Source organism: Triturus cristatus, chromosome 9 (genome assembly GCF_964204655.1).
Source record: "Triturus cristatus chromosome 9, aTriCri1.1, whole genome shotgun sequence".
Classification (NCBI taxonomy): Eukaryota; Metazoa; Chordata; class Amphibia; order Caudata; family Salamandridae; genus Triturus; species Triturus cristatus.
In genome coordinates this window covers 792,374,569-792,400,174 of record NC_140592.1, presented here as the reverse complement: position 1 = coordinate 792,400,174, position 25,606 = coordinate 792,374,569, and the positions used below count along the sequence as shown (strand labels likewise).

The window sequence follows — 25,606 nt, the reverse complement described above, 5'->3', positions numbered from 1 at the left end:
CCAACTAGATCCTTAATGCAAGGTACCACGTGAGGAAGGAGCCATCAGCAAGAGGTGGAAGGCCAACACTCAGAAGAGACAACAAAATAATGGAAAGCGTCACACAAGGCCCTTCCAACCCGGGCCCCTTACCCCTTCAAGAAGGAGATATAAAATCATACATTAATAAACAGCAAGTAAGCCAACCTGACTCAGAAACACTGTATATATGAACAAGGCAAAACACACAAAAGAAGCCCAGTGTGGCACTGCAAACCAGTTCGTCCATGGACGCTAGGGTGAACCAGGCAGTGTGCCCTCAAGACCAGGTGTTGTGGAGTCTTCAGAATATGAAGCAGAAGAACAGCACTCTGGAGATGTGGGTCGCAAGGAGTTCCAACTAGAACTGAAAGCGGCAGCCATCTCAAAGCAGCCATTGTTTCAATGCAGCCTGTGTCCTGGATGGGAGAGCTTCACCCCGCCACCGAGAACATTGCCGCTTGGGGCACAAGTGGCAGGCATTCACAGATATCTGGGGACTCACCTTGCCCTTAGTGTAGAGTTTAATTTAGTCCCACATCACAGGCAGATCGGTGAAGAAATACACTTTATCCACTGACTGGACCCGGAGACGAGTAAGAAACACAGCAGCTCCAAATCATGTAGCTTTTTCTTTACTGCCATGAAAGATGCCCTCTGCATTTGAACTTAGAAAGTAAAGTCAGGGTATAGGGACACCTTTGTATTGCCCACCACAAATGGGCCATGAGCACTGGCCTGCTGTAGGAGATGATCCTGGTCCCTGAAATGCAGACAGGCTACCACAGGGCGTGGCGGGGCCCTAGGGTGCAGTTCCCGGGCCGGCATCCTGTGTGCCCGTTCTAGTGCACAGAAGTTAGAAAACCCCTTAAGGGCCACAACCAGGTCTCAAGGAAACTCAACAGTGAGTCCCCCTCAGTACGCTCAGGCAGTCCCACAATTCGGACATTATTATGCCTAGCCTGTCCCTTCTGGTCATACAGGCAGGCAGCCAGGTGCAGTGCCTGCTCCTCAAGAGCCGAGATGCGATGATCCGCAGCCTGAGCTTCTGGCATCTGGCATCAGGGTCTTTATCATGGTCTTCAGCACAGTGACCCTTTCCGAGACCTTCCGCAAATCCTCATGAGTCAACTTTGCCCTTCTACCATTCCCCAGAAGCTTCTATGGCAGCCAGAAGTTCATTAAACCTTTCGACTAAATATCCTTTATCACTGCCGCCAGCGCCTTGCTTGATCCCCTTTAGGGGGGCACCAGCAGCCGCATCGTCCTTAGTGCATTGAGTGCACTCCATAGTGGCACCTGGACAGAACAAGAGCTCCCAAGGAAAGAAAAAGATAGAACCGCAAGTAAGGCTACCAACTTCCTTGAAGGTACAAGGGGAGATAAGTCAATGGGAGACTAGAGCTCTAGGAGGGAGCACAAGCGGACACAAAATGGGAAGGACACAGGGCCAGAAATAAGGTGATAAGAGGAGGAAGGAAAGCCCACTCGAAAGAATCAGTGAACAAATGCATCACAAAGTTTTTGCAGAGTGATCTAGCGGTGAACAGGAGGCAGCTGAGTTGTTTTGGGTAGGTCTCGGCAGCTGGGGCTGGTGTGGCGCTGGTTGCAGTGATGGTGGTTGGTGCTGGAGTGGAGGTGGACTGGCTACAAACACGGGTGAAGGGTCCTGCTGTGGAGCGAGGCGATGTGAGGTAGCAGTTGTTGTTGCGTCCAGGGTCCAGCACGCGGAGGTGTGCGGCTGAGTATCTATGGAGTATAGAGAGCCAGGGTTTGTGGTGCTGGGCACAGTCCAGGCATGGACGACGCAGACGAGCTTGCCTTTGGTACACCTACAGCATGCCAGCAGTGCTTCTGCAGAGTGGCCGCCATAAGTATTCCTGGGAGGTAGGAGGGGCTGGCAGGGAGGCGGGTAAGCGGCGATCGGGACAAACAGCAGGAACAAAATAGCTGGAGCAGGCACTAACCAAGAGCAGGGGGGCTAAAAGAGAGCAGGAGCACCAGAGGAAAAGGTGGAAATAAATGCAATTAAATTATGCAGCGCAAAAGGGCAAACAGAATTGCAAGCGGCCAACAGAAAAGTGAAGACAAATGTAATTAAATTAAATGAAGCAGCGCAAAAAGGGCAAACAGAATTACAAAGGGCCAACAGAAATAGTGGAAGTACATGAAATTAAATTAAGCATTGCAAAAGGGGCACGCAGAATTACAAGGCACCAACAGAAGTGACCAATAGAATTAGCAGTACACCTGGCTGACAGAGGGGCTGGTGCCTGAAACGGCAACCTTGAGGGCTGATCAACACGACTGAAGTCATGAGAAGCTGGGCAGTGACAGCGGGGGAGCAGTGCAGAGACCAAGGGGCAACTGAATGGAGGTCACAGGGGCGGGCTGGTATCCATGGGCCCAAACCAGAAGTAGAAGAAGGTACTCCCCCCCACAGGAGTCCCACCGCCGCAGGTGATATTGATGCAGCCACCACGATCAAAACGGGGTCGCCATCTTGACCTGGGTGCTGGCTCCGTTAACGGGGAAGTGAGGCGGCTGTATGTCCTGGCCTGCACTCACTGGGCAGTCCAAGCCCATTGCTGGGGTCTTGGGCACCTCAAGAGGCCTCTCCTGTGGAAATGGGAGGCAACAGCCACTGATTACGAGCGGTGGGGATCCCCGTCGCACCACGTCCTCAGTGCATGGCGGCTGGCTCTACAACCCCCCACCCAAATCCAATTTGTTTTAAACAGAAATTGGCTTCCCTGATTCCAACTCAGGCACCAGTTGTGCAGACTACAATCTGCAGGAATGTACACTTAAAAGCAGCTTTATTGGAAGGTGTAGCAGAGAGTTCTGTGACAAAAAAGTAGCAGTGAAATATGCAACATCCCAGACCGTCTAACTTGGAATGGTGTTATAAATAGTGGTGAGGCAGTGTCACTGTTCTTCAGTTTCAATTATTGACATGCTAAACTTGACTATTTTGATTGATATTGACTATAATGAGTGAGTTTTATTTCAACAGTTAACCGTCATTTGATTGTGTTCATGTTAGGTTAACCGGAGTCCCCATAGGCCTCAGTTTGAAAGTCTGCGTATTTAACAAAATGTGTTGTTTCTGCCTGCTGTGTGTCCGGATGCAACCCAAGGGACCCAGACTTCTATTCTCAGAACGTCCCGCTTCACTAGAACCGCAGGGTTGCTCACTCATTGTCCCGCTGGTCCCATGCGCCCTTGACAACAGCGCCTGTTAAAAGCAACTATGTTGGGATATGGTGTATAGTGTGTAAACCATATAGTTCATTGACAGTATGCATTCAACCAACTTACCTATCAGGGGTTTCCTTACACTATAATCTCTGCTGGCTGCAATATCGGACTCTGGGCAGTCCTGAGCTGCTGGGGCTGAGTGTCACGATATTTTGGTGGCCCTTTGTGTCTCGGGCTTTACTGGAAATCCTGCGAAATTCCCTTAAGTTTAGGCTGCCTTCTTGGGGTCCTCAGAGTACTTAAACCTCACCCAGGAGCTTGCTTGATGTTTCTCATTGAGTTTCCTGGTGGGCGGAGTCTCCTGTCAGCATTGACTTCAGTCCTGGCTATTTGGAGCTCCCGGGAGTATTTTGGATGCCGCGGGTGCAATCAGCAGCTGAGATAAGTGCACGAGTTATGTGTACATTCTGTGACTACTGATAACCTTGTGAGACTGTAAAAGTTAATCCTGAGAGTATGCTAGCCAGGGGCGGCTCTTCCGCTATGGCGGAGGAGCATCGCCCCACTGCTTTTAAGCAGTGCAATGCAAAGTAAAGAAAACATAAAATGATAATAACTTTGTTATTATCATTTTATGTTTTCTCTGCGAGCGGGCAGGGCTGCTCTGCTCTCCTAGCAGGGCAGGGGAGGAGGGTTTTGCAATGACTGTTTGGTCAGCCTTCTCGGGTCACCCAAACTAGTCATGCGCACTTTCCCCGTCCTCCATGCAGGCTGCATTACAGCCCAGGCCTCCATTCCCTGGTTGAGCGTTGAACACAGGACGCTAAAAACCAATGCAGCGTTGTAATTAGTCATGCAAGCCTGGCTGTCCGGGACCTGGTGAGGCAAGGTAAGTGTTTATATTATTATTATTATTTTTTACATTGCGCACCATTTCCCCCCTCAGCGTGCCCCCCTCGCATGCCCGCACCCTCCCCGCCACCCGCGAACCATGCCGGCCACGACTGGTTCTAGCAACATGCGTAGCATGACAGTTACTAACTCTGTGTTATTGACACTGGAGTGACTTTGAACAGCAGTTGCTTTAAACCTTTGAAAGAACCTACCTGATTGTTTTGGTGAATATGAAACTGAGGCATTCACGGACTTTGAACTCAGTTCTATGTTTGTATTGTGTGTGAATGTGTGATGCTGGGATTATTGTTTAGACACTCAATGATGTAACCTGAGATGGGATCTGTAGCATGCGCCTTTTATACATATACCTGTTAGAAGTTGGCACGCACATCTATATGTAGAAAAAGTCAATAGAGGGAAAGTGTGTGTGTCTGTGTGTGTGTTTGTGTGTGCACGTTTGTGTGTGGGTCTGTGTGTGTGTGTGAAAAGTCTTTTGCCCTTGTGGCATAACAGGAGCATAAATGCTCAACATAGAGAACAGATCAATCTTCTCCTGGGAACAGTGATAATAACTCAGGCGAGAATAGTCGTATTTATGCTCTAACTCATAAGGTAGGGGGGTATGCTGTCATTGCAGGGAACAGTTAGTTTAATGTTCATGTTTCTCGCTTCTCCCGTGGACAGGTTGGACCTGACTCCCTGCCCTCTTGAAATCTAGGATTACAAACAACCAACCGTAAAGTTAAGTTTAAGTGTATGCACTAAACTGTAAGTGAATACTGGGAGTACTCCACTAAAGACTATAGTAGAGTGTGTAGATGCAAATTCAAAGACAAGACTGGTGACCTCACTGTTTGTTTTCTCCGCGGGCTCGAATGCGCACCTGTCTGTCTTTCATTACTTCCGTTTAATTTGTTAGTTTATTATTTGGTATCAAACCCCCTTCCCATGGAGCATCGGTCATATATCGGTACACTACTATCCGCTGACCATCAGATGTTCTCGGGGGATTGTGGGTCCATGTTGCCTCTGCCACCAAACACGGAAACAGAACGTGTGAAGGCCATTTGATGTAACCTTTTAATGATTTGGACAGTGAATCTCAGCGCCTGCGCGTGGGAGCGGCTGGTGGAGAAGGATGTTCCCTTGTGCAATATCTGTGAAGGCCACAATGATGGGACATTCTGCATTGTATCACTCATGAGAAGAGGGCACACGCCAACAGCTACATTCATGTTTAGTTTTTATAGGTTTCTTCTCTGTGCTAATGGTTTCTAGTTGAATTTCATGATTTAGTTGTGCCCTTTTGCTAGACCTGCTTCTGCCCACCCTTGGAGGCAGATGTCTCTCTCCCACTCTTGACAGCCATCGCTTCTTTTATTTCTGCTTCAAGTGTTAATCTCTCGATCAAGTACATTTCTTCTTTTCCTGATCGGAACCCTCACTTGGTTCTATTTTAGATTCCATATTTGTCAACACTAGCTGCTTATGAATTTCCTAATTTTACCCACAACTTAAGTTTAGAATGAGGGAGTTCCCCATTAGGGGAAAATGACTTGTTTATGATTTGCCTATTTTATCTGTAAATAACTTCATTTCCGATCTGCTGTTTGACTTGCCTGGGCTACATTCATTTATGCTGTCACCAAAAGATTATCGACTTATGACTAAATTGATTGATTTGACTTAGTAACTTTACTAATTTGGTAATTAAACCTTCATGGTTTGCAAATTTACTACTCTTTGCTTTTACTGTGAGGGACACAGGGCTTCTCAGTCACAGATATGTTATTGAGGGGCGGAAGTTGAGCCTCAGTTCGAGACAGAAATGAATCTTTGGGGCATATTTACAAGCCCCTTGCTCCACTTTTTCGTCACTTTTAACATGGGAAAAGTGACGCAAAAGTGGCGCAAGGGGCTTGTAAATCTGCCCCTTTGAGTGTAGCTGCAGTCTGAAGATTGGCAGCAGAGTTGCACGGCACAAACACCATCCTTTTGCCCTCCAGTAATAGTTCACTTCATTTGTATAGATGTTCCAGGTAGCCCTCCTTCAAGTAAGTCCCGCAGCCTTCAAATCCTTGAAGCCATATTTTTTTTCCAGCATTAAAGACTGACACGTCTCAAATCAGATTAGCCATGTCACAACCAATCAGATTCAAATGCCCGAGGGCCAAGTGTGGCAGGCGAGGGTTGTATAGAAAGCCAGGATGCTCTGGGCAATCCCGGATTCTACAGACAGGGTGATCTGTGTTCCACCCCAGCATAAACCTGACTGCTCAGCTTCACAGGGTAGATGCGGGCCGAGTCTCATCTCTCTTATGCATTGGCAAAATCGGGGAAATGTTATGTAGCATCAATGAAGAGTGATTTTCATAAGAATTCACTCACATAAAGCCGCACACAAAGGAATGTCAGCAAAAACTATAAAAGTTGGATTGACTTGGTCTGGAAATGCAACAGTGGTAGAGTTAGCAGATGCTACAGAAATAGTTTCAAATTATGAGCATAGCTCTCAAGAATGGCTGTTAATCAGGGACACAATCTTGCTATGGATATATATGAAGACGGTCATAATCTTAAATTTAAACCAGACTCGAAAGGCTATTCCCATAAATTCACACTGCCCCCCTAGCTGGACCACGCTATGGCCCTCATTCCAAGTTGTATGGTATTGGTGGGGCAGAATATTGTTGCGTGCAAATTTTCAATACTGTGCGGTAAATCACTTGCAGTACCATACAATTTTATGTTAAGGCCCATGGAAAAAGGAATTACCATGTGGGACTGAATATACCAGTTGTAAAAGGCATGGAATTCAAAATTCCCAGGATTTAATGCACAGGTTTACCACCTGCTTTGAGCAGGTGGAAAATGTATGTAAGGCCTCTGTGCTATAAGAACATCTACACACTATGAGTAAAAAAGAACATGCAGAAAACGCTTATTTTAAGTGTAATATCTTATCCACAACAGCTATGATATTTACAAATGAAACATTAACACTAATCAGAGCCCAGAGCTGCTCTCTTGCCTGCAGTCATTGTTATACACATTGAGCCCTGTTGATGTGGATGCTTAATACGAGCAGCTTAGGCAAATGTGAGTGAGACCTTAAAGGATTTCATGACACTCTCAGAAGACAACAAATACATGTAATGATGGTCGTTTCAGTTTCATACCCATTTCGCGCCCAAAGCAAAAATCACCTCCTACTCACTTTTTCCAAACTGCATGCAGCAGCATTACAGCTTGTGGGGTTTTTGATACAATCATGTGGTTGTTGGTCAGCGTTGACTTAATCGTTATATTTAGTGTTTTAGTCTCTGTGCAACACAGGAAATGTAAGTAGAGCAGCTATTTGACCACAAGTGTGATGAGAAACAATGAGACTTGCCAGTAAAGGCAATGCATACTTGAATACTTAAAAAAAATATATAACATATATATACATATATATATATACAAACACACACATTCACATATATTACAAATCCCCTTACATCCAAGGCAATGATCCAGCACTCCAAAGGGTTATTTTCACTCGATCTTTTTATTCACACGGTGATGGCATCTATGCGTTTCAGCTGCTACACGCAGCCTTGTTCACGATTCAATACGCCATTTTAATAATCATTATATACTTTTAGTGATACATAGACATTGACAAAGGACAAACCTCATTGCACATCAAAGCAGTTCACTGTGTAAATTCGGGCGCCATTTTGGTACGTGTTGTATTGCATTACTTATTCAACACTCTGTATGCTAGTGCAGATTATCTTCCTTTGATTCAATTTGAGCAATATAATCCATGATTCACTCAATAAATTAAAACTAAAAGATACATATAAATGGAAATTTCCTTATTTTTACATAAAGTGCTCTGGTGCAGAACATTCCTTAGCTGCTCATATTTCACTTATAATGCAGATTTTCCACAGTTTTAATGTATAGAAAATCATGATTTTATTAAAGGCACGGAGGCCAATATTATGCATATACCTTTATTACTACTCAAACACAGCAGCAACATCACATAGAATTATAATACAAAAAACACTCTAGAACACTGAACATGCTTATATTCCCAGAAGAGGCAGCCATCATCCTCTTTTGTTGCTGCTCGAACACAAGATAAGTACTATCATTTGTAATGTCTAATAATAGCTTAATTAATATTTATATATAATTGATAGAAATGGATATTTTATAAAGGGAAAGTAATAAGGAATAAGAGGTTGTAAGACAATATTGTTAGGTTGATTTGTATGATAGAAGGCTGTTTACTGTGGTATTAATTTTAAGAGGGGGTCGCGAGAAGTAGTACTCGTGCAAGGAGTTTACCTTTGAAATAACGAAGCTCTCACGCGCGAGGGAAGGTTGGCCGCGCGCCAGTAGGAGCGGATTGCTTGACGCGCATCAGCACGTGAGGGTAACCAATTTCTAAGTTCACAACTAACATATCCGTGTTAAAGTGCCAGTGCATAGCTACAATTCTTATTTTTTTCTTTCCTTCATTTTTTATAATACATTTATTTACTAAAGTGCAAGTGCTAAAACTCAATTCTCTTTCTTTACTTCTACCGTATATTAAAATTCATATACTTTTTCTTCCATTTAAAACATTTCAATACAAAGTGCAAGTGCTTAACTGCTCCCATTAATACTCTGTTTAGCGTTAAAGTGCTTGTATCATTTGTCCTTCTCTTTAAATTTCATAACTCTTCAAATGACAAAAAATGGTTCCTTTGAATGTGAAAACTCTAAAGCTGTGCTCAATTCAGGCATGTAAACAAATCCTCATTGATATTCAATCCACTGGGATCTTTACTATCGAACTCCAGAATAAAATACATTTCCAAAATACGGAGTTCCTTCTCTCTATCCCCCACCTCTTTTTTCTGGATACTTCTGCTATACAACTGTACCGCATCAGTGTTGGGTCACTTTGATAGTTTTTCTCAAAATGCCTGGCTACAGGGTAACTCCTGTCCCTATTGATTATTGCTCTTCTATGTTGCAGGATTCTTTTATGGGCCGGTAAGGTGGTACTTTCCATGCACACTTTCTCACACGGGCACTTCAGCATATATATTACAAAATTTGACTTGCACGTTAGATATCCCTTTATTTTTATGGTTTTGTTAAAAGCTGTTTTCAAACTCATGAGGTTCTCTCCATGCTGACAAGCTTTGCATTTAAAACATTTTCTAAAACCTTCTCTTTGCTGCAGCCAAGTTCGATTGCCCGTGTTTTCTTGGTACTCACTTCTAACAAAGTGGTCCTTCGGAGATTTTGATTTCCTGTACTTTATTTCTGGGTACTTTCGAACATTGGGACCTAATATAGGATCTTCTTTAATAAGGTTCCAGTGCTTTTTTAAAATTGATCTTACTTCATTGTGCTTGGTGTTGTAGGTCGTTATGAATCTTTGTGTTTTCAAACCATTTTTCTGCTATTTCTTCTGCTGTGTCTTAGATGGTTCAAACAATACCTTCTCTCTGTTTAAATTTCTCGCTTTCTCCGATGCATCTTGCATAGTTTTGGGGTATAACCTCTTTGAATAAAACGACTAGTCATTTCTCTCTCCACTATTTCATACTCTTTCAGGCTGATGCAGGTTCTCCTCGCCCTATAAAACTCACCGAACGGGAAACTCCGGATGAGTGGCACTGGATGGGAGCTCCCTGCATGCAAGATTGTATTCCCTGCTGTGGGTTTACGAAAAATCGTAGTTTCTAGTTTATCCCCTCTTGTTGGTATTCTAAAATCTAGGAAGTCTATTGAGATTTTACTGTGGTGTCCCACAAATTTCAAATTGTGATTGTTTTTGTTAAGGTCATTGATGAACAGATCAATATTGGCTTCCGTGCCCTGCCACAACACGAAAACATCTTCAATAATCCTTACCCATAACAAAACCTTCTCTGTCCAATGTTTCAGTTCAGGGCACCTGCTCCCCCCACCAGCCAAGATGTAAATTAGCATAACTGGGGGCGAAGAAGGTGCCCATAGCTGTTCCCTGTTCTTGCTGGAACATCTAATTTCCAAACATAAAAATATTTTTAGTGAGGCACCACTCCATCAATTCTAGCAGAATTTTGTTATGGTTTAAAAATCTCATTGGTTTTGTTCTTAAAAAATATTCCATGGCCCTTAACCCATCAACATGTTGTATACTGGTGTATAGTGTAGCAATATCAAGAGTTAGTAACACCATATTCTCATCCCATCGTACATCATATATATGTTTAAAAAAGTCAGTTGAATCTCTTATATGGGATGTAAGTGTCCTCACAATTGGATTTAAAAAATAGTCAATATATTTGGAGACATTCTCGAATAGACTGTTGCACAACAAACTTATAGCCCTCCCTGGTGGATTGTCAATAATCTTGCGCGCTTTCAGCATCATGTAAAGTACTGGAAAAAATGGATTATCCTGCTTCACAAACATGAACTCATCCCAGCTTAAGAGTTCCTGTTCCTTCCAGCTATCCAGTCTTTCAACAAATTGATCCTTTACTCTTTCATAATCCACTATTTCAATTCGTTTGTAGCATTTGCTGTTGTTTAATTGACTTAATGCTTCATTTTTGTACAGATCTCGTCCCCCAACCACAACATAACTTCCCTTGTCTAAGGGTTTCACTAGGACTCTTTCTTCTTTCTGGATTTTATTTATGACTCTCTGGATTTGTACTTCTTTAGGATCGGTTTTCCTATTTTGATTACCCACGTTTTAATATATTCGTCTTAATTCCATTGTCATATTTTCAGAAAAAATGTCCAAGTTATCCCTCATCATTTGGGGTACGAAACGTGACCTAGGACGAAAAGGTGTATGGTCTATTCTCCAATTGCAGATTTATGGAAACAGTTTCTTAATTTCTCTCCAATATGACACCGAAACTTCTGTAAGCCCGGGACTGCAAGGCTCATTATAATATACGAGATTAGGATCTTGACAATACGTTAATGGAATCCCTTGTCCATATTAAATGTCAGGCAGCCCATGTGTTCGGCACTTCCTTCTCAATTTGGAGCGGTCCTCAAAATTGCAGTCCCGGGGTTACAGAAGTTTCGGTCTCATATTGGAGAGATTTGGACTACTACTTATTGCACCAGAGACTAATTTTGGAGTTTGGGCTGTCTTAATTACCCTGCATACTAAGGGGATTTCCTTGGAGTTCTGCGATTACAGACATACAAAATATACAATTTGAGCCTTGAAAAAGTCATCTACATGATGAAACACGTGTCGGCTGTCTGTATCAATGCAACAACTACGTGTCAACAAGTCAAGAATTTAAACTCAGACTATATTTTTGTGTTTGTCTTGCTTTTTCTTGATGTATTATTCAATTCAACTGACAACAGAGTCAGTTTGAAACTATTTTGTGTTGTGTTCTGCGTCATAAATTTTGTAAGTATATGGAAAATTTATTTTCCTATACAGAGCAACAGTGTATTGCTGGCACAGTGTTCTGCATAGAGCACACTCTTACTATTGTTAATCAATAAATGCAAACATAACGGAGTGTTCTATATGTATATTTTTAATATACAAATACAAACAATTAAAATGTATTCCAAAATATGACCTTTTTAGGTCGAGCATCCGAGACCTCTTGTGTATATGTTTTATATACTTTAGTATATATTTATATGTGTATGTACTTTGTGGGTTCTGGAGATCAGCCCTAGGACTTGTCTGCTTCCGCTTAGGGACTTTTTTTTCTGTTCAACTGCCTCTATTTAACTGTCTTGATAGAAAACGACCAGCAGAGGTCTATAAAATACCAGAATTGCTTTCTGCTGAGGGACTTTCTTTTTTTTATTTTTCAAGCAACTGCCTCTATTTAACTTGTATTTAACTGTGTATTTCGCTATTTACGAATATATAGGCAATATGTTGTAATGTTCGTGTTGTAAAGACTGGTTCCCGTACTGAGACCTTCTTACCATGCAAATACTATGCATTGGACAGAATGGTTGGAGATTATATTGGGGCATTGTTCTTGATGAGTGGATAACCTGTATAATACACCGTGTATGAGGGTATACAATGATCGGTTCATGGATACATAAGACTAGCACTCGGAATCATTCACTCTAACGAAAGACATTTGAATGATCTACATGAATACCAGTTGTTCTTGTTCATTAAATCATCATTGTCTCAGTACATCACTTCCTAACAAACAACATGTACTTTTAACTTAGTCAGTCCAATGTCGATGGTTTAGCAATGTATGGTCTTGTAATGCACATTGTCACAACCATGAAGTTTCACTTCATATAATATGCCTTTGCAATATGTTACATCAAACATAAATATACATGTGAGAACCTAAAGAAAGAAATATATTAATGAAAATTAGAATTTGTGCCACAGTACTGTGTTTGCATCTTTCCTAATCACTGTTGCCCTAGTCTACCATGTTGCGTCCTTGGTTGCTCCTGGGAGGCGGGGCTATCTTCCTCTGTTTGTAGTACACTAACATTTTCAGGTACATCTGGACTGTGATCCTGCAAACCTACCCCTGTGTTGCTTCTGGCTGAGCACAGATGTGGGGATGCAATATGATATTTGACCGAACACCTACATGAATTGGAGATATTGGGCCAGATGTTTCAAGCAAAACTGCGATCGCAAACGCTGAAATTCGCAGAAATTCAGCGTTTGCGATCGCAAAAACGCTTTGTGCAATGTAGGTACGAAAAAACCCACTCGCAAAATAAGGAATCGCAAAATTTTCGATTCCCTTTTTTGCGCACGCATTCAGAGGATCGCAATTTGTGATTCCCTAAATGCTATTCAAATAGCCATCGCAAATTGCGATATTGCTGTAAGGAATCACAAATTACCACCAACTTTAAGTTGGTGGTAATTTGCAATTACCGTGAAAAATGCACTTTTTAGCATTTTTCAAAGTGCCATATGGCGCACATACATGCCCTTAGGGCATGTATGTGTGCCACATGTGCACACATGCACATTTCAGGGGTGCTACAGGGTGTCTTTTAGGAACCCTTGCCCCCTTGAAATTGCGTGCACATTTTCTGAGTACCTATTGGGTACTCGCAAATTGCGCAAGCAAATCCAATTCATTCCTATGGGCCTCTTGGCCCATAGAAACAAATGGGAAGCCATTCCTTATTTGCGACTCGCAATTTGCGAGTCGTAAATAAGGAATGTGTAGGATTCGCAAAATATTAGCAGATTCCTACATACATTGCATTTTGCGAGTCTATGATAGCGAATCGGTAAAATTCGCTATTATAGACTCGCAAAATGTAATGTTGATACATCTGGCCCATTGTTCTTTAAGCAGCTATTCCCCTGCAGATGAGCGAAAACTGTATTTCATGCTCCACAGATCATTTTGCCTCCTTGGATGGGCTTCAATGGCAGCACGACTGGTGGTCTTTGTTTGCCCCCTATGTGTCTGGAGAGCACGACTGAGTTCATGTCCTTCTGACTCCCCTTCCCTACCTTTTTCTCCTGCTTCAACTGCTTAGGTGTCCTAATGTGAGATGGCCCGTTCATTTACAGGGCTGTGTGCTGTACCCTCATCCTCAGGTGTAGCAGTCACAGTACTTCAAGAGTTCGTGATGAGGCTATGTCATACATTAGATCTACATGGTATGTATCTTTGAATTGAAAGCATATGATGGGGCCTGTTTGTTGTGTGACCAACACTGTTCCCTAACACTGAGCCACCACTAGAACAGGAACCAGGATCATGTGACATGAGTGATTAGAATTGCATTACTCTCTCTGGGCTCATGGGTCTCCTTCCATTGCAGGAAGTACTTTTTTTTGAGCACGTACATTTTGATTACCTCCATCATGCTCTGGAAGAAAATGGCAAGTGGGTCACATCACATTGTTGTGCATGTGAACGTATTATCCACATCAATACCTTTTGTATGCATATTGATGTTCTACTGATGTTAAGTACATATTATTCCTACAAATTTATAAAGAAGGAATTGCTTACTGATTTTCAATGTGTTTCAGGTGCACATGTGTGTTTCACGTATGTACTGTAATGTGACTGACACTGCATGCAAAGACATGTGTGCATTGTTCATAAGGCTCGGCACAATCGCATAATTGTTTAATGTAGTAGGTTCCTCAATATATTTTGTATTTTTGTTTCCCTTCTTGATGTTAATGATGTGGAAATGAAATATGTGATGAGGCAAGTATGACAGAAGGGTGTTGTGTGATTCATGTTTAAGTGTCTACTTGTACAGGACTTTACAAGACAGAGAGAGGTGACTCATGATGACAAAAGCACAACATATGTCAACATGACATGGTTGTGTTGTTGACTATGCATACAGATGTGTGATCCGTACTGTGTGCTGATAAGCATTCATGATGTGAGAGGAAATGTTTGGAGTACATGTTGTTTTGACCTACAGGTTCTAGAAATCAGGATGTACAGAGTGCTTAATTTGAGCAGGTGGTTGCCGGTGGGGGCCACCGCCACTCCTTTGTGGGGACCAGCACTTATTTGTCTGCATCAGACATTTACCGAGTGGAAGAGACGAAAAAACACACTAAGTGGAAAGACAGAGGAAAACGGAGAGGGGAAAACAGTAACAAAGCGACAAAGCAGGAATCTTCAGGAGTGAGAATAAGGGGCAGGAAGTGTTTGGCAGTGGATTAAAGAGTCATGAAGTGTATTTAGGACTGTGCAGCTTAAAGTATTCGGCGCACCAATATGTAACTACATGGGCCGCAGCTTCTGAGTAGAGCTTCGGGTACCGGCAGTTATTCTTTCACAAATTAAGCACTGTCAATAAGGGTAGCCTGATAGTGCGTTTCTGTTACAACACTGACCTTATGACCATGTATGCCGAAGTTCAATGCATGGCACTTAGCCACCTAATGCACAAGATTGTAAATTTCCCAAATCCGTGAAATTCTTTCACTAATGTTTTTGGGCAAAACAGCTCTCTTCCGGATCGTTTATGTTCCTGATGTGTGGCTTCAAGTGGAAATGTGCCTCCTTCTGTTCCTCTTACAAGTAGCTCAGACTGTGGTGTCTCTGCCAAAACCAGGCAATATACCTGCTCCTGGAGGTACATTGTCTTTATGATGATTTTCTAAGTTATGTCTTTCCACAGGTATTTGTACATCTCTCTGTCGAGGCTAGCTAAGTGTGCTTTCTCTTACAGAGTGCAGGTGATCTGAAATTAGCATTTGTGTTTTGTTGGGAAGGGTAGACCATATTGTGGGCCAAGGATTTGTTTAAGAGTAAAAGTTGATCCTCTAATGTGTGGTGTTTCAGGAGTGCAACATAGTGTATACATAATGTTTTTTCCTGATCAAGACACAAGTAACACAAGTTATTCTAAATGCGTGAACTTGCATAGGTAAGATACACATGAATGTGCATTTTGCCCCATAAATTTAAAATATGGTTGAAATCATTTATAGCGATAGGTGTTACATGAAATGGTCTAACAGTGACTCTGGACACACCCACTATCCATGAATACTGCTGGGTGGAACTGGGTGCAGCAACCTCAGCGTGTGATTTGTCGCGCTACATAAGTAAATATGATTGATTGATTGATTGGGATGATAACAATTGGCGGAGATATTTTGTAATGTCAAATTTTTAAGGAACACTTCTAGTATCTTGAAGTTAATGACATTTCTCTAATATTTTTTAATGCATTTGTCATTGACTATTTGCGCCCTAAGCCAAGTGTGGAAATTGGTGGAGTAAATAGGGTGACTATGTGCAATCACCCCAATTTTCACAAGGTGAATTGGAGAAGAGAATGTGTGTTGTGTGAAAAATGTCCAGGCTACCGAAAAATGTTTACTTGGTTTTGTTGATCAAACTTTCTTGATTTTAAGTTATATCACTAGCATAAATTATGCATGGTGTAAGTTACGCCACTTTTCATTAACTTATTTGAATACCATTTATCTACATTTCAAACTTAAGGCATCCTTAAGATACATCTTACTGCTCTAGCTGAGTTTGTAAATTACAATATCAAGTGTAACTTAAGATGCACATAATCGTAACCTGCGATGTTCGTAATTTACTCCAATATAGTAAATCAGTCAATATGAAAATAACATACTTCCAAATTCGTTGTAGGGCCTACATTGGTGACTCTGTATTAGTGTATGTCCGTTTTGTTGCCTCCATTTCTCCTACCTCATAAGTCAGCTTTCTAGTGGAGGTACCACAACTAAAGACCTGTTCTGCACTGGATTTCTAAGAATTTAAGCACTGGATTTCTAAGCCGATGATTGGATTTTCCATTCTAAACATTCCATTTCATGTGCTAATTAGATACTATTTAGATAATAATTTTACTTTGGGAAGTACGGTTAGTTCTGGTTGAATCATGGCAAACAGCCAATGTTGCTATCAAATTTTACTCCTCTCCACATAACTCCTACTTCCATATGAATTTTGCTTTCTCTGAAACCATGCATATTGAATCCCTCAATAGATCTGTTTTGAACCTTGCCCTGCTCCAAATAAATGTGTTCACACACAGGAGTGAACCAATTCCAGTCCTTAAATGGAGGCTGCTGGTTAGGACAGGACACCATATTTAGAGCCTTAATTGCTGAAATCATAAGGGATTACTTCAAGCCATACATGATTTCAGTGGATTCTGTGGGCACAGTGTGGGATGCTTTCAAGGTTTCTAGCAGGGGACAAAATATGTATACTACCTGTTGTGTTAGAAGATATCTGGCAACTAAGATGATGTGGTTGGAGCAGGAGGTGTGGGACCTAGATCACAGTCTGTGCTTTGGCAAAAGATACTGGTCGGATGTCAAAGGCTGGAAAGGGGGAAGCTGAAAGAGGAGCCTGAAAGTTGGGGAAATTATACTATAAAATGCACATAGCATTTCAACACGAAGGGAGTGATTAGACTGTAAGACTACTGGTATTGCTGGCAAGTATAGAAATGGGTCACAATCTTACAATGGCCGTAAATGATGTGGAAAGTAACTCTTTGACAGATCAGATGCAGAAAAATCATAGATTTACAGAATAATATTGAGACGTGTACACAGCTCATACATGTGTTGATATTGAGCACATAGCATTGTTACTCAATGAGGCAGATCTACTTGTAAAAAGGGATGAAGAAAGAGGGATCTTAAACAACCCCATACAAATAGAAGATGTAAAATTGGCGATTAGGCAGCTAAAATGGGTAGAACACTAGGAAGGGAAAGTCTCCCAGTAGAGGTTTATACAATTTATAGTGATTTTCTGGTAAACCAATTGTTAAAAATGTTTACTGAGGCATATGAAAAGCGGCATTTGCCAAGATCCATTCAAGAACTCACTATCAAGGGTATTAAAAACGTAGGGGAAGGGCCTGCTCCTGTTTGACTCCTGCAAACCTTAATTAATGAAAAATGTGGACACTAACCCCTCTGACAGATACTATAATGGAGACTATCCAGAGTATTCTGAAACCTGATAGGGAAGGACAAGGCTGGTTTTGAAGATGGTAGAGATACCCTCTATATATCAATAGGCCTTTCTTTATTTGGAACACATTCAATGGGATCAGGCTTCATATGCCATGACCAGTCTCGATGCCCATAAGGCCAACAATAGAGTGGTGTGGCAATTCATGTTGAAAGGATTCAAACATTGTGGGCTAGGGAAGCCTTACATACGTCGGGTTATGTTACTCTATATTGATATGTTGGCTAATATTATTTTGTATTCCTGGCTGCTCACCCCCAATCTTTACTCTGGTCATGGAGCCTCTAGACAGATGCTGCTCATTTATTTATTTTTATTTATTTATAAATTTATACCGCGCTAGAATCGACTCTTGCATAAGAGTATCTCTGCATGCACTGACTGAAGAGCAGCCAAGAAATACAACATGTTGCATCCATATGTGCATATGACACCAAAGACCCTGAATTGTTCATGAGTAGTGCAATGATAGGGGTGGTGGGACTGCAGTCTGGCTTCAAGTTCAGCTTAAGTATATCCTGTATCCAATGCACAACTATAATACTGTCGACCCACCCTTCAATACTTAGGTATTCCAATAATATAAGAGAATTATATCAGGTGAATATCACTGTCATGTAAGCTAAAATGAAGGCGTTGATCAAAAATGGTTATATCATCCAGTGTCATTACTGGGGCATGTTATATTTTTCAAAATGATATATCTCAAATATTTTTTATATGTTTTGAAAACTATGCTCTGTTGATTCTGGATCACTATTCAAGACAACTGGGTGGTTTATTGAGAGTTTTTTGGGGCACTAAGGCAGCACAGATTTCATAAGGTACACTTTGATTGCCCAAGGAGCTAGGGGCAGTTTGGTATGCTTCCTGATTTTCAGAAATGTTATCACGCATCACAACTCAGATACGTAGTCCCTTGGTTTGCCAGGTAGCCTCTAGTACTCATAATCAGTCTAATTTCAGATCTGATTCACCCGTGTGAGTTTGTTGTACTACCGCAACTTAGGAGAACCGTAGATAATGGCCACATGATCTGGTGACACTCACGTCAATATGGTTTAGAGCCATGAAGTCTGAAGGATGAAAGATATGTACATGTCCTATTGGAGATTTGGAGTATAGTGGTATACCTATGGTATACCCATCTTTGCGTCGATGCATTGGGCTGTTTGGTGGGAATGCAACTTCAAACTTATGGCATATTGATGGGATTTACTGACTTTTACGACAAAGTAGGATATTTAATAAATACAAATTTCTTAGTGTGCATCGCATCCCATCTCACGGTATGCCAACCAATCTATTTGGTGCATTTTTGGTCATGGCCTTTGGATGTAACCCATTTAAAGCCAAGAGTGGTTAACAGCCGGCCACCATTCTGGCTTTATGGGGCTACTGTGTTGATGTTCAAGAAGGGGAAAAAAAGAGATTGATTCTGCAGTCTGCCAACTGGTCTTGTTTATTTACTGAACACAATTTTTTAACAGTTGTTACCAAGGTACAGAACTGGACTGTACAACCCCTTAAGAAGAGTGATCGTTGCATGGCTTTGACGTTTCTAATTGTGAAAGTGGCTGTGATCAGACATTGGCATTTGCATGTGACCTTCCCTGATTTTACCCTGGCATTCGTTTCTGGGGACCCGGAGGTACTGTGGTGAACACTGGCAAAATTGGGATGGATGATTCACTTACACCACTGGTGAAATGAACTCATGACACACACATGTGCAGTGAAAGCTGCCTGTGGCGCTGGTACAAACTGGAGGGCAACGGAGAGAAACTACTGAGAGCAATGCATCATTTGCTTTGCATCAGTGCTTGCTGAACATCATGAAAGTCATTCACCAGTCTGGCGAGTCACTCCCACAACCTCACGGCTATGAAGTTCCTAATAATGACTATCTATGGAAGTCATACACGACCAATCGGATCTCACTATAATCAAATGCCATTTATAACAATTCAAACTGGACGTCAACAGTTACACACACTGTAGATTCTACCTCTCGCTGGTAAAACAATCTTTATATTCATCACATCATGAAGTGGTAGTTGACCAAAATAAAGGATGCTCTACAAAAGTCAATAGGCATACCAGAGGCCATAATAAATAAATTACACCTCGGGTGCCACAGGAGTTTATGCCCACTTATTAATCCCTACGTACAGTTTGGTATCACAAAAGGGTTTGCTGTCAGGGGCACACACACGGGTCCCAACCCCTCCCCAACTTCACATGCAGGTGGGTGCTGCCACACACACTGCACCTGCCTGCGGGGGGCATCCCTTCTCCCCCTTCAGAGGAAAGCTGGGTCAGCCACCTGCAGTGAAAGGATGACCAGTGACTTCAAACAGTCCGCTTGCCTTTCACTAATGTGCTGTTTCCAGGGCAGGCTTGAATTCGCGGCTGTACTTGGAAAAAAGCATTTTTGTAATGGGCAGTCCACACTGTTTGCTCCAGGTGCACCCAGTTAAGGATGCATCATGGGGCAAACAGGTACAGTGCACCTGATATATAATTTGACCCCCAGTAGTCCTGAATCTGGCCCTGATGGGCCGTCTCCATATACACCCTACAAGAGAAAATGGCTCCAAATTGGAGAGAATAATTTTCGAAATGACATCTCAATGTTTAGAACTTAAACATCTATCTAAATCTATTTAAATGTGATACTAATTGTATCAATTTCCATTAGTGCCTGGTACTTATTAAAGGGTCTGCCCAGGTCATAGGTTTATTCAAGAGTGAGTCATCATCTATTTTGGAGCAAATCATTTATCATAAGCTTCCCGCCTTAGCTTGGGGTACATGAAAAAGGAATAATCATGTTGCCTGTGCTGCCTTTGTGACAATCGTGCACCCAGGAAACACTAGTCAAGACAAATGACCAAGGTTGGACTTATGCAAGCCCATAGTCTTCCCATAGTGGTTACATTTCACTGTCCAATTCCCACTCAGCATCTAAGCACCCTATAGGAGTTCCAAAAATAAGTTGTGACAATCATCATCCGAGGTCACCCTAATCAAGGGGCACCGTCATTTCTCCACATTTCTACACCACAATTGACTATCGAGCTCCACCTCAAAATAGCAATCATCAGCCACTTGGTCTAATACATCTCCATCAAGCCATCCTATTTATTGCATGGCTTGCCCAAACATATTGCTCTGGTTTTAGAGCATTTTATAGTCTCCTTGTTGGCTTGATGTACTACAGGGGTGTTTGTGTCTGGTCAGAAAAGACAGTGTAATCTCACATTAATGCAGAGATTTAATATGTGCCCAGTTTATGAGGCAAGGTAAGTGCCTCAGGTAAAACTTAAATAAAATTAGATGTATGTTTGTGGAAAAGTAAAATACACCTTTACTTAATGCTGTGCTTAAATCACATCACTGAAGAAATCAGACGATTCGGAGCAGCCACATATATAAAAGCTGCAAGCCAGTGAACAAAGCCCTCAGCATGCCCAATCTTAGGAGTCTAGACCATAGCGCACATCTGCCAACGTGGTCGAAAGCAGTTGGAAAGTCTGTAAACAGACAGTACAGGGGGGTGAGGGTCTTTTTAATAGCTCTTCAGCTAAAGTAGTCAGAACCAGGCAGATTATGAAGAGCAGAAGAGGACTTACGATTGACGGTCAATGCATTCAGAAGAATGCACTTGGTGTTTAAGCAAAACAGGGTTACTCTCAATAGAATAACTTTATAATGTACCTTACTGATGGTGCATAGCATAGGCAGGAGCTGATGACTAAGAGAGTCATGTGTCGCTCGTCTTATGCAATAGAATCAAGTGATTGTGTTGGGACAAACCTTGCCCTCAGTAAACCTCTGCATGTCAGTAGCTTCAGTAGTGAAACTCATCAATGATACCCTGGGCAATGCTAGCTCATACTTCAGAGCCGAATGGTCTGGGTGGGGCACCGGGCAATCCCACAGTGCGCCGCACGGGTGGGGGCCGGTTTTATGCCCCTGGGGGTCGATTTTATTACAGGGCCGTTTTTAAATCGGCCCTGTAACAAAATAGGCCGAAAACCGGCCCTGGCAAAGTGCTCCACCCCCTCCCTCCCCCGGGGGGGGGAGGGGGGTGTTGGGGGTGGCGGCCGAGCACTTTGCACCAGGTCCGGTTTTGGTCCCCAGTCCGGCCCTGGCACTGATTGTTTTTTTGAGATCCCCCACCGCATTGTCAACATTGCTGCTGTTTCCTAACATCTCCAATGCTACGTCTTTACCGAAATACAATTGAATAAGATGCTCCTATATATTCATTATGCCACCCTTTACTATTACCAGCTTTGCTTGCTTTTTAGACCAGACTCAACTTGTTCTAAGAATATGCTAATGTCACTGCTGATGAGAATGGGTGGATCATACACCTCCCTAAATGCCACCCAAACTAGAATATTTGCACAGCTGATTTCACTCTGCACATTTATCTCTCTGGTTGATGCTGAATAGCTCATTAGAGAGTAGGAATGAAGAATCATGTACCAGTATACATGTTTGCTTGCACTGTAGCTATAAACCATATAGGGTAGACTATATCACTGGGATAACCAATATATGTTAAGGATATATGCCTTTGGATAAAGACAATGACATAATATTTGCATTATAAGTTGATTTCTAGATAATCTGAATGCAATTCCACCTGCACAATAGAAAGGTGTTTGAGGGATTGTCTAAGGCTCAACAGTACACAGATGGTAGGGAAGCCTGAATACTAATGGGCAATGTTAATTTCATTTGTTATCTACTTTGAAAAACCTGGAACAAAACCCATTTTCAAAAAAAGCAAAATGGCAGGGGTATTTGAAGATTTTATTTTTTACAAAAAAGCAATGATACCAGTGTCTGGAAACTGACATCTAGTCTACTTATCACAGATCACACTGTGCAAGCAATGTTGCACCATAACTGGAAACCATCATCACCCCTATTGATTGAGGCAGAACCCAAAAGAAAATACATGTTTATGAAGAAGCAATTGCATTATTTTCAATGTGGAACTTAAAACTCTAACACTTCCTGAGTGTGGAACACATGAATTATTATATAAATGATCTTCACCACTGATTTGCAGCAATTTGAAACCCATTATTAACTGCATGGCCAAAGGCAACAGAGATATAGTATGTCATGTTATATGAACACATTCATTTAGAGGTGGGTGACCATGAGAAAGCAGAGTAAAATCAGCAGGATGCCAGAATTGCCACCTTTTAGTTCCAATGCCTCATTCAGAGGAGGGGAAACCACTAAGTTTCTGACGACGGAGGTACATCTAGCTCCTCCTCGTTACTGGAGGGCCGTTAACTGTGGGACTTCCGGTATCATGACATCAGAAGCCCTGCTCTATTTTGGGTAGTATTTCCAACACTGTTTGCTCCTGCTGACGACTGCCATGCCTTTATGCATCAAAGTTCCAACAACTGTTGTGAACCTCTGTGAACCCTGAGTGAGAGTTTTGACAAATGCATTCCTTGCTATTGCAACAGTAAAAGGCAACAGTAAAAGGCAACAGCAGAAAGGGAATACAGAAATTGTGTATTTCTTTTGGCTAAATATGACCGGATGCTTCAGTGTGAATTAAAGCATGCACCCTTCTCCACAACATATTAGATGTAAATTGAATTGTTTTGAAGAGAATCCTAGCACAAAGAAATAACACATGTGCTGATAATTGCTTCATGATGTGGGACAGAATTATAAATAAAATGCATGCTAATATAGAACTCGTGAATTCATTTCCTTACCTTCAGTGAAGGATCCTGTTAGAGATACCACAACAAATATTTTCCCCTCTGGCTCCAAATCCAGCTGAAACAAATGAAACCACAAAGATTAGGGATTTCAGTGCCACAATCCACTGTTCATAAAGTTTCTACTGCATTGCATTCAGATGAATTAAAATATTACACTCGCTTCAATTTGACGTTTCCTTTTGACCCGGCTTGTGTGGTGGTGTATGTGGAAACATAAATTTTGCAAAACTTTAGAGCATAGTCCATTAGTAATGTTTGGAAACCAACTGAAACTGGAAACGTGTAATACTTGATCCATCAAACCTCGAAGTTGCCCTCTTTTTGTTGAGCACTAGACCTGATTGTTACTTTCTCCTTCCTGTCCCACTGTATGCGAGTCACACAGTTGACTCAACCCCTCTCAATATGTCATGATTTGTATACTCTTCCCAAGTCTACCCCATTCTATTCCAAACCCTATATTTGTTTTACTGTGTACAAATTCTCAACACACCTACCTCATCCCTTGACAGCAACCCCTGGCCCATCTACTAAAATATTCCCTCCTACTCCTTTCAAAACCAAACTTCAAGCAAGCATTTCAACTCAAGTAAGTGACACTTTGGGGGTCATTACGATGGTGGTGAAACCACCACCGGCAGCCCGTCCACCACAGGCAATCGTTACGATTGCCTGGCTGACCCACACTGCATCAACAATATGGTGGCGGTGCCTAGTAGGCATGATACGCCATATTATGATGCTGCCTCCCCACCAGCCGGTGTATGGCGGTGAAACCTCCATTCACAGGCTGGTGGACATTGCGTTTGGGGGCCAGTAGAAGGCCCCCTTGTGTTGGGTGGAGGTGGGTGCGCACTGGGAGGTACCTATGGTACCCCTCTACATTTCCCTGCATCAGGTGGTAGGCACCGTGTGGTGCCTGCCACGAAGTGCAGGGAAATGCAAATAGTGCATTTCGGACATTGCGGTGGGTGCGGCAGCCAGCAGCACTCTCCGCAATGTCAGCGATACATGATGCAACCGCCATGGTGGCGGTTGCATCATAATCTGATGTGTAGGACCGCCACATTACGGGCAGACGGTCCCAAGACCCAGCACGGTGTCCGCCATCGTAATGACCCCCTTTGTATCCAGGACAAGCTGCCTACATCCCCGGCTCACACCAGCACTACATACACTCAGGAGCTCTACAAAATCCCACTCCTTTCAGACTGCAGACTATGCACCTAAGAGAGGCAAGCGTCCTACTTCCTCAGAGATCAGCATTATCCACTCCTCCCCTAGAGCTCTTCCCTCCTCTGGCTGGAGGGAGAGGAAGCCCAGCAGTATACACCCCCGCCTAGCTCAATGTTTCCACTACTCACTACTTAGTGGCATCTAATACTCATGTTTTTATAAAGGACTGTTTTCATACCCCTAAGCAAGAAACTGAAAGCAGGTTTAAATATCGCCTCTTCTTAGCTTTCTCACTTCTCTCAGTTCTCAAAAACACTTGATCACCTTGCTTTCTAGAGACTGAATTAAACCTTAACTCAGATCCACAATACAGAAAAAATACATTTTAAACCTCCATAAGTACACCAAATCAACAATACATTTTAAAACGACGTACATACATCACAATCAATTTTAGGATATATACCAAAAACATTTAGAATGTTTAAGAATATAACAACAGGCTAGTTCATTCGGAGGGGACAGAAACAGGTTAACTCATCACAAAGTTCTATATTGCATTTTTTTAAAACATAAGTGTGGACATAAATACATTCTGTGCAATGAGCTTAGTGCCGGACAAGCATAAAGTGCATATATACCATCTTGACATAGAGGGCAAATAGATAGGTCATAAGGCTGAACCACCTATTTCCATGTTAATGTGTTTACTGGAATATTAATCATCTGTAATAAAAGCAGCACTCTCCTACACCATGGTCTAAAGTGTATGTGAGATAAAGCTGTGTTTTTTTTATTAACGGGCGGTCTATAATTGTTTTATACATTTTCAGATTGAGACAACGGTCGCTATCAAGCTTCATACTTAATAGTGAGACTGCCCCTTTTGTTGTTGGCTACAAGACCAGGATTGTAGTAAACCAAATAATATCAGTGCACAAAGTAAGATTACTCTAAAAGTGCCTTATTTGCTAATTCTATTAAAGACCACTTGCTTCAAAATTTGTTTCAGGGGTCACTCTGAGGCATGGGTTAAACAAT

The 25,606-nt window shown here is 42.1% G+C and overlaps 1 protein-coding gene across 1 annotated transcript in view; it reads right to left on the bottom strand.

Annotated features, from left to right (window-relative positions):
• Positions 1 to 25,606, bottom strand: part of PRKCH (protein kinase C eta) — a 536,393-nt gene that overhangs the window by 345,794 nt on the left and 164,993 nt on the right. The window contains exon 2 of the mRNA XM_085626180.1: positions 23,381 to 23,444. Coding sequence (XP_085482306.1) covers positions 23,381 to 23,444 — 64 coding nt within the window. The remainder of the gene's footprint in view (positions 1 to 23,380; positions 23,445 to 25,606) is intronic.